The sequence below is a fragment of the Phocoena phocoena genome, chromosome 15, assembly GCF_963924675.1.
Source record: "Phocoena phocoena chromosome 15, mPhoPho1.1, whole genome shotgun sequence".
NCBI classification, from domain to species: domain Eukaryota; kingdom Metazoa; phylum Chordata; class Mammalia; order Artiodactyla; family Phocoenidae; genus Phocoena; species Phocoena phocoena.
Window position 1 is genome coordinate 66,295,903 of NC_089233.1, and position 10,162 is coordinate 66,306,064.

The following is a 10,162-nucleotide window of genomic DNA, read 5'->3' on the forward strand; positions in this document are numbered from 1 at the left end:
AGTGAGGTGGGGCACCCAGGGGACTCAGGGATTGACAGTTTTTGTAGAGGAGGGCACCCAAAGCAGGGCCTGAAAGAGGCAGGCAGGATCGAGAAAAGAGACTGTATAGAGGGGACCGGCCTGGTGACACATGTGGCCATGGGACCAGGTTGGGTTTGTGCACGGGGCATGTGGTCAGCCTGGCAGGAGGTTAGAAGTCCACTGGACACATAGAAGATGCAGGTGCCCGCCGGGGTATGAATGTGCATGTGTGGGAGTGACCTCCAAAATCACTCTTTTCTGTTGCTCCTTCTGAAGTCCTTCAAGGACCTGCGGGGGAGCTCGGGACCCCAAGACCAGTTAGATGCAGAGGAGCTCCCTGAGCGGAAGTCACAGTGTAAAGAGTGGGCATTGGGAGGCATGAGGTGCTGTGCCAGGCACTGGAGGTGGCAGAACGGAGGCAGGGAGGCCAGGAGGGAGGCTCCCACAGAAGCTCAAGTAGGAGGTAGGCAGATGACAGACAAGGGCCTTCGAAGCATCATTTGTGCAGTCTGCCCCGGGGCCTTTCTGAGTTGCGATCTGGAAATTTGAGCCATTTCCAGCTCAGGGCAGCTGCTGGTCCACCCTCTCTAAATCCCTAGCCCTCACCCTAACCCTCACTCTCTGCCAAGGGCACACCCATACGTAATACCCCATTTCTTGCCCAAACACCCATCAGTTAAGCCCAGGAAGGTAGAAATCTGTGTGTGTATTAATATACCCCGTTCATGGCAACTCTCTCGCCGATGATTTTGTTTGGGGTTTAAGGAGCGTCTCAGGCACAGGAGAGAATAATCTAATTGACTTAGAGGATTAGAATTCAAGGCTGTTGGGCCCCACGTGAGGGGAATGCGAAGGTGCTAACTAGTTAAATAAAATAAATGTGCTCAGCGTGACTGTGCAATCCCCCCCACCCCATCCTAGCCCCGGCGATTCTTGCACCAGCGGGGGCTCTGGGGCTCTGGGGCTCTGGCTAGGAAACTCACAGACAAGCACAGACCCAGTTCCTTGTGCAGACAGCGTCTTGCACGTGACCGTTCTTAAATACACAGACGCGCAGTTAGTGGACACCTGTAAGCAGAGGCACACCCCGGTTTCCTGCAGCTTAGGAGAAGGCTCAGACTTTTCTCTGCGGGCTTCGAGGTTCTGTGCAACTTGCTCTGCTCACCCTCTGGGCTATCTCACCTCGCTTGACCCGGCTCACACTGCCCCCTTCCACCCGCTGCCTTCCAGCCTCCCATTCCTTCCACCTCTGGGCCTTTGCACAGGCCAGTCCCTCTGCCTAGAAAACTGTTCCTCTCTCTTCCTTCAGAGCTCAGCTCAGCAAGCCTCCCTGGACCCTGGAACTCAGCCGGCATCCCTCCCTTCTCCCTGCTGGCTGCATTTCTGTCTGCACTTATCCATGCCTGTGAGCATTTGTCTCAGGCCTGTCTTCCCCGGAGACAGTGGGGCTGGGACTGTGCTTGCCTGATTGACTGGTACATTTCCAGAGCCTGGCACAGCGCCTGGCAGGTAGTTAGTGCTCAATAAATGTTTATCAGGTGACTGTCACACGTACCCACACACCCCCAGGCCAGTGGCAGTGTAAAGCCAGACACAGATTTTTTTTTTTTTTTTTTTTTGCGGTACGCGGGCCTCTCACTGTTGTGGCCTCTCCCATTGCGGAACACAGGCTCCGGACACGCAGGCTCAGCGGTCACGGCTCACGGGCCCAGCCGCTCCGCGGCATGTGGGATCTTCCCGGACCGGGGCACGAACCCGCGTCCCCTGCATCGGCAGGCGGACTCTCAACCACTGCGCCACCAGGGAAGCCCCCAGACACAGATTTTGATAAACGGACATGCCAACACTATGTGCATCATGCCTGTGCATGGATGTGTACAGGGGACGTGCAGCCATGAAGGGGCTTGTGTGAAACTATGGGACCTGGGGACCGCAGGCCCTGTATCTGTAGGAGCTAGATGAGCCAGGCAGGAATTCCGGCCCCATAGCCCCATGTCACCTAAAAATCCCGAGTTCCATGGAATAATCTCCCAACTTTTAACTGTTGGGACCTAATTTGATTTTTGAAAAACTGTGAAAACCAAACGGCTCAGTCTCCCCGCTGGTAGCGTCAGCACCTGGGGGGCCTCAGGTTCGGAGGAGGAAGTACAGTGAGTTTCTGGGAGTTTGGTGTGGGCAGGGCTCCATGATGGGCTCTGTATCCCATTGGGGCCGCCATGGTGGCCCTAGGCAGGTTGAGATATGGCAGTGCTGAGTGCGGGGGTGCGACAGTGAGGACACAGTGGAGCCAGCCCTGAATGTCACAGGACCTGAGTCCTGGTCCAGCTCTGCCAGTCCCCTGGGCCTCTCTTTCCCCCCTTCACAGCTGTCTAATGAATATATGAAAACACTCTGGCAACTGTGAAACTCCTCCGGATTTGGCCATGTGAATGACAGTGGGTAGTAGAGTAGAAACTTAATATGAGTATTCGAATCACGTGACTCCTATTCCTAGCATGTGTGGAGCAGGGAAAGGAGGCCCAGCTTCTCTACAGGAAATGGGAGGGAATGAAAAGAGCTCAGAGAGATCATTTATATGGGAGGACAGGCATCTGTGATGATGATGATGGTAATCATAATAGTAATGATAAAGCAGCTAACATTTATTGAGTGCCCGCCATATGTCAGGAACCATGACGAGTACTTTACATGAATTATCTCATTTAACTTGGGGCCTGGGAAAGGACCCCCTGGCCTTAAAAGTTTCTCCCTTGGGAGCTTGTATATGCTGAGGATTCTACCATCAGGGCCTTATTCCTGTGGCTCAGGTAAATTTTGCTATGTCCATTTTCAAGTTCTGGAAACTTTTCTTTTGACCTAACTGAAGTTCTGTCTTTTGGAATTTAGGTTAATTTCCCCTTAACCCGTTTTGCAAGTTGAGATGGCCCCCGACTTCCTAGTTGTAAAATAAGGTGAAATTCTCCACACACCTTTTTTCCCAGGGGGCTTACCTGCCTTCATTACTGTTAGTTCCTCCTTTGGTCTAACCAAAGTCATTTGTGCTGTAGATTCAGTTCATGTAACCTGTTTCAGTCCAAAATAGCCGTGGGCAGCCTGGGTCTCCATATACGTGTGGCCTCGTGCTCCAGCCCACTTATCCTAAGCCCCGCCTCCTCTCCAGCTAAGCCCCAAAAGTCAGGTACATCCAAAGTGGCCTCAGGAAGCATACTGCAGCCCCCTGTCCCCAAATCTCCATAAATGGTTAAAAGGCAGCTTCATTGGTCAGATCAATCTTGACCCTATAGGTCAAGCCCCTGTTTACCCCGCTTGGCTGCCCCACAGATATGATACACATATGGATACCGCATCTTTTCTGGTGTGGGGGATGGGGGCTGGGACCACTGGAGCAGCACATGAGGTCTGCATCCTTCACTAAGGATTAACAGGCCAAGCGGCAGGTCATGGTATATTATGACTTTATTTTCTGCAGTAGACGTTTCTGTATTTTCTTGAAATTCCTGCCATGATCCACAATATACAAAGGGCATGGAACTCTGAAGTCTGAAAGGGAGGCAAGATTCATGTGGAGTCAAAAATCACTCCATCCATCTTGGAAATCCCTTGAGACATCCATAGAGCAGCCGGCCTCTGGCTGGGACTGAAAAGATTCCTCTGTGAAGGCCGCGGTCACACACTCCCAGTCCCTGCTCTCACGGTACTCCCAGTCACTGTGGGGGATGGATGTTAATCCAATAATCCCTCATGATAAAAAGTAAAATTACAACTATGACCATCAAAATGAGAAGGAGCGCAGCCAATAACAGAGGACCTGACCTAGTCTGGTGGGTCTGGAGGGCTTCCTGGAGGAGGTGGAGTGAGGTGAAGTGAGCACTGAAGTGTAGAGAGGTTGACTAGAAGTAGGAGGAACTTCTCTGGGTGTGTGTGTTGGAGGAACTGCAGGAGGCTGTTGTGGCTGAGGGAAAGATGGGGATGAGACCCCAAAGGTCCCCCCAGCAGCCACTGCTGGGAGCCATCAAAGGAAGCGTCCTCAGTTGGGGGCGTTTTGGGAAGATCTGTCTGGCTGTCACGGGAAGACGGATTGGAAGGAGCCAGAGTGGTTTTGGGGAGACCCTGGAGGAGGCTGCGATGTCCTGGCCGGTGCCTGGGGATCTGGATTCTGGAGAGAAGGGGAGGGGGCCCAGTGATGTTTAGAGGGAAGGTCAGTGGGATTCAGAGATGGATTGTGCCAGAGTGTGAAAGGAGCAGTGGGGATGACGACTTGGGAAGGTCTAGCTGGAATGGGTGAAGCCTTCTGGGGCCCAGATTTGGGGAGACTCTGGGTTGGGTTCTGGACATGCCAAGGGGCTGGCGGCTGGGTGTCGCTGACGGAGGCACAGGAGTGGCGGAGATCAGGGCAAGCCCTGGCCTGGGGCAGGGGCCCACTGACCCCTCTTCCCCACCCAGCACCTTCCCAGGGCCACCACGTCACTCTGAGGCTGAGACCACGTGGAGGAAAGGTCTGGCACCATGGTCGCAAATTAGCATCACCCATTCTTCCTGGCTCAGCTCGGGAGAAAGATCCCAGCCTGCCCACCTGATGGTCTGTGGGCTCCTGCCGTGTCCAGAAGGGCCTGGGCCGTGGGCAAGCAGGGAGGAGGCTGAGCTTGGTCCTGGTGTGGACTGGCCTTGCCTCTTTCAGCATAATTAGGTGCTTAATTGCACTGCTAAGGCCTGTCGATGCCTGTGCCGAGGTGATTACGGTTTACAGCCAGGCTGCCGCCTGGGGGTCTCTTCCCCTCATAGCCTCTCCGGCTGTGTTGGAGGCCTGGGCCGCAGGATTTTTCTGCCCAGTCTGTGAATGTTGAAATCCAACAGGCTGCTCCACCACCCACAACAAGCCTGGGTAGGATGATGGGCCCCCTCCCACAGGAGATGCTTCTGAGGCGGGACTGGGCTCCCCCAAGACATGGAGGGCTGGGAGCCTATGGAATGACGGGGGAAGGGGTAGAAAGACCTGTGGTTTACTGGTTCCGGGAGGCTCCCCAGAGATGTGGTTAAGGCCTGGTCTCTGTCACCAGCTGGGTGGCCTTGGGCAAATCACTTCACCTCTCCGAGCCTCCGTTTTCTGACCCATACAGTGGGTATCCCAGCAGTGCCTACATCATGGGGTTATTATGAGGTTTAAATAAGGTGTAGACTATTTAGCGCATCATTTCACAGGGATCAAGCGCTCCATAAACACTAGCTACCAGCAATACCGTTACTGTTTTTATTACTTGCCTTCTCCGGATGGTGCTTAAAGGCGCAGACCCCTGGGGCTGGGAGGGAGCAGCCTCTGATGTGTGTCCTCTCCCTTCGTCCTGTTGGAAACCAGCTCCCCAGGGTGCTCGGTTGCGGGTGTGAGGTCTGGGTTTTCCGTTAGACCTGGAGCCCGCGCGGATGTTGCTGGGGTCTGGCTGATTCACAGCGGTATCCCCAGCGCCCAGCTCGGAGTGGGCGCTTGCTAATCGTCAGCTGGATGTATGGATGGATGGATCTAGCCCAAGAAAACCGAGGCCAGGGTGCTGGTGACTTGTCAGGGTCAGAATCAGCCTCCCAGCACTGTCTGCTGTGCTCCCTGTCTCCCTCCTCCTCCCTGAGGGGGGAGGCCACACAGGGGCGACAGGGCAGGAGGGAGCTGGTGCCCAGGCCTTGGCCTCTGGGCCGGGGCTGGGCGGAGGAGGGGGCTGGGCTCGGTGCTCCCTCCCTAGCGCTGCTCCCACCCTTCACATTATTACTCCATTAGCGCCTTGTAGGGCTGACAAATGAAGGATAATTAATATCCGTGAGGGAAACAGATGTTGAGGTAATTCACTCCCCGCTGTGCATTTGCAGCAGCATCTCCTAACTCTCCTGAGAGCTTGGCAGGGCCGCAGGACCTCTCCGTGCCCTTGGCCAGAGGTGATGGAATCAGCAGGGCTGACGGCCTCCAGCTGGGTCCAGCCCCGGTACCGGAGAGGAGGGGTCCCCTGCCCAGGCGGGCAGCTGGAAGAGTCTCCCGCTGCTTGCTCTGGTGGGAAGGTGGGAAGTTCTGCCTCTGTCCCACCTCCTGCTTCCTGCCGTGCCGTAAGCCCATGCTTTCCTGCCTCGTGGGGGGATGACGACCAGCCAGGAAGGCTCAGAATAAGGGAGGACGGGCCAGGTTCCTTGTGGCTGCCCACTGCTCTCTTCCCTTCTGGAGCCTGGGAAACCCCCCTTGGCCCTGCCAGCTCTGCGTGACCCTCTGTGGGCCTCTGTCATGCCTTTGGAGGGTTAGAGTGCATGGACTCAGGCCTGGGGTCAGTTCCCGGCTCTGCCGTTCACTGACTCAGTGCCCATGGGAAAGTCGCTTCTTTCAGAGCCGTAGCTTCACTATCTGTAAAGTGGGTAGGATCATATATACATGACCTAAAATCAAAAAGCGTAATATCTGGGTACCACTTCATTTGGAGAAAGAAGGAGCTAGAGTGAGACCATTCATTTAACAAATGTTTTTATCGTTATTATTTGCAGGGTACCAGCCTCTGCGATGGTCACTAAGATGAACAAAATAGGTATCATCCCTGCCCTCGTGGAGTTTATAGTTTAGCCAGAGAGAGAAACAAAAATCAAGTAAACAAAATGGTTCTCAAATTGTGATGACTGCTAGGAAGGAAATAGACAGGGAGATGTGACTGAAGGCTTTTTGGAGGAGGTGATGTTTGAGAATGAATGGGAGTCAAGGAGACAGCACCCAGGCAGAGACCAGAAGGCTGTGAGGCCAGAAGGAGCTTGGCATCTGGGAGGAAGGGGCCAGAGAAGCCGGAGCAGATTAGAAGTCATGTGCGTGAGTGCCCAGCCGCACAGTGAATGCACTCCCTCAGAGACCATCCTCTTCCTCATCCTGGCCTCCTCACTGCAAGGGTGATCGGCAGGGGTGTCCTCCTCCAGAATTTGGGGTGTGGCAAGAATAGGCAGGCTGGTTGTCTGTCCCCATTGCCCCCCCACCCCAAGGGGAGAGGGACCAGATGGGCTCAGAACTGGGGCCACAGGTCTGAATCCCACTCAGCTCCATCCTGGCCCTGGCGAGCCTGCAGTGCCAACTGGTGGTGAAATCATTGGGCAGGGGGCCCATGGCTGGCGGTTGAGGACTTTTCTCCCCTGTTCTGTGTAGGTGGGGCAGGGGCTACAGGAGGTGGGACAAGGCTCATTTTGGTTGTAAGAAATAAGGGGACAAGGAAGGATGGAAGCCCCCTCCCACTACCACCACCCCCACTCTATAGGCCCAGCTGTTCTCTTTTTTTTCCCAGCTTTTCATTTTGAATTGCAGACTCATAGAAAGTTGCAAAAAGAGATCACAGAGTCCCCTGTCTCCTTCACCCAGCTTCCCCAACGATTTATCTTACATGACCGTCCTTTTCTTTCTTAATTGAAAAAAAACTCACAGTAGCTTTATGTTTGTGACAGATTTATTCATAAGAGCTGTAATCTGAAAACTACCCAAATGTCCATCAACAGGGACTGGATAAACAGACTGTGGTATATCCATATGATGGAATACTACACTGCAATAAAAAAGAACACACTGAGCCGTGCAACATGAAGGAATCTCACTGATATTATGTTGTGTGAAAGAAGCCACACATGGAGGAGTTCAAGAACAGGGAAAACTAATCTATGCTGATAGAAATCAGACTAGTGGGTAACCCCTCGGGGGTGAGTATTGACAAGGAGGGGCCACAAGGGTGCGCTCCAGAGGGTTGTAAGTGTCCCATGCCTTGCTCTGGATGGTGGTCACACTGGTGTACACGCAAGTAAAATTTCATTAAGCTGTGTGTGCCTTACTCTATATAAATTACATTTTAATTTTAAGTAAAATTTTAAAAACCATATCAAATAAATAAGCAAAAAGCCAAAGTACACAGACAGATGTACTCTCTTGCTCCCCCCCAAGTGAACAGTTGTTAGCATCCTGATATATTTGTGATCAGCATTTATTTATTTGTTTGTTTGTTTGAGAAACAAAGCTAAGAATTCACTTTGCAGTCTACCCCGGGTCCTCGGCCCTTCCCTGGGCTTCACTCCAGAGACAACCATGGCTGTGAGGCCACTGTGTTCCCTCCCATCTGTTTTCAAACTTGCACACACACAAGTCATCAAAACCAGTGTAGAGTATTTTCCCGTGTTTCTTTCCAGAAATGGCATCACACTGTATGTAGGAGTTTTGCAATGAGATCTTTTCACTTCCTGCATGTCCCTGAGCTCTAACACGCCTAGTTCTAGCTCATTCTTTTTCACTGCTGTGCAACAGTTCACTGAATGAACTGACTACTGCCTATTTATCTGATCTGTTGATGGCCATTGAAGTTGCTTCTACTCTTTTGCTGTTAACTCCTCGTGCCCTCCTGGGAGTGTGTCTGGGGCCCCACCCACGGAGTCGGCTCCTGTGGCCAGGTCACCGTCTCTCTGTCGCCCCCAGGTGGTCAAGGTGGTGGGCAGCAACATCTCCCACAAGCTGCGCCTGTCGCGGGTGAAGCCCACGGACGAAGGCACCTACGAGTGCCGTGTCATCGACTTCAGTGACGGCAAGGCCCGGCACCACAAGGTCAAGGCCTACCTGCGGGTGCAGCCGGGAGAGAACTCCGTCCTGCACCTGCCCAAGGCCCCGCCCGCAGCGCCCGCCCCGCCGCCGCCCCCCAAGCCCGGTAAGGAGCTGCGGAAGCGCTCGGTGGATGAGGAGGCCTGCAGCCTCTAGACTGATGCCCAGCCCGCCGCCGGCCCGCCCTGCGCCCCTACGGCTGTACCGAGTGCATGAGGAGCCGCTGGACCGCTGGGGACGGGACTGCCCGGGTCCAGCTGCCTCCCCATCCCGAGACCGCCCGTGGCCCCCACGTCGGCCCTCCTCCCACCACCCCTTGGCTCAGCATGTAAGGCCCGCCCAACCCTTCCCCTTCAGACCCTCCCTGTGACCTGGCTCAGAGACGGTGGCCCGGGCACCGAGGGGACAACCGCCCCGGAACGCTGGGGTGGGGCACCAGGCCGGGGCCGGGCTGCCCCCTTGTGTCACCAGCTTCAGTAGAGTCCAGTGTTTCGCTTTGCTTGCTTGTCCCCCATCCCGTCCCAAGCCGGGGCCTCCCAGCCTCACTCCCCCTCCTTCCAACCATCCCCTGCTTGGACCTGGAGGTGTGGACAGTGACCTCTCCCCAAATTCGGACTTGAATCTTCTGAGCAGAACTGGGGCCTCTCCTCTGGCAAAGAACTGGGAGCAGAGCGCCCAGGAGAGCTGTGGCCAGTTGCCAGGGTGGCTTACAGGGGCCCTGGGAGGAGAGGGAGACCCCACTGCCTCCAGGTAGGTCCTTCATGTTCAGCCTCCTTATACTAAGAAACAGCTCCCTGCCCGCCCCGGGGCAGGAATCTGCCCCTTCACATGGCAAGTCGGAAGGAGGGCCTTTCCTTTCTGACCCCACGGCCCCATGCAGAGTTCTGCACCAGCAGGACCCCTTCGAGGGGCTTCAAGGCTCTCCAGGAGCCCCCTCTGCCAGCTCCTAGTGTCCCAGCCGCCTCCCAGGACCCATGCCGAATCCACCCAAGGGCCTGGGGCTGTTGGGAGCCGAGGGCCCCCCAATACCAATCCCCTCACAATTCCTGATCAGGGGGCACCCACCCCCTGGTGACTTGTAAATATTTCTATTGGGCCCAACACCCCTTCAGAACTGGCTCAAACCTCTGGCCGCACCTCAGCGATGGAGTCAGGGGACGTGGGAGAGGCTTTGCCTAGGGGTGTGTGGGTTACCCTGTACACATGATCCAGTCCGTGACTACCGGCCAACCTGAATAAAGCGATTTTAAAAAGCCTCTGGGCAGTGTCTTTCTGGGGCATTTGTATCTGGGAGCAGCGCCACCAGAGAGGGGCAGGTGGGAAGGGCTTGGCCAGCCCACACCCCTGCCTCACTCAGCATCTTCTCGCTCCTGCTGTCTGCCCCTCAAGCACAGAAGAAGCACTGGAGGGGGCACAAGAAGTCAAAGGAAAACCAGCCTTTGTCCAGGGCCAATCCAATTACCAGGCACTTGAATTATTCTCAGATTTTGAGATAACTACACATACAGAAGAGAGCATAAAATATGTGTACACTGTTCTGTGGATAAATAAATTATAAAGCAAGTA

At 54.6% G+C, this 10,162-nt stretch overlaps 1 protein-coding gene across 1 annotated transcript in view; it reads left to right on the forward strand.

Moving 5' to 3' along the window:
- Positions 1-9,843, forward strand: part of VSTM2L (V-set and transmembrane domain containing 2 like) — a 34,064-nt gene extending 24,221 nt beyond the window's left edge. Inside the window, exon 4 of the mRNA XM_065893088.1 lies at positions 8,477-9,843. Coding sequence (XP_065749160.1) covers positions 8,477-8,752 — 276 coding nt within the window. The 3' untranslated portion in view covers positions 8,753-9,843. The remainder of the gene's footprint in view (positions 1-8,476) is intronic.
- The last annotated feature ends 319 nt before the right edge of the window (positions 9,844-10,162 follow it).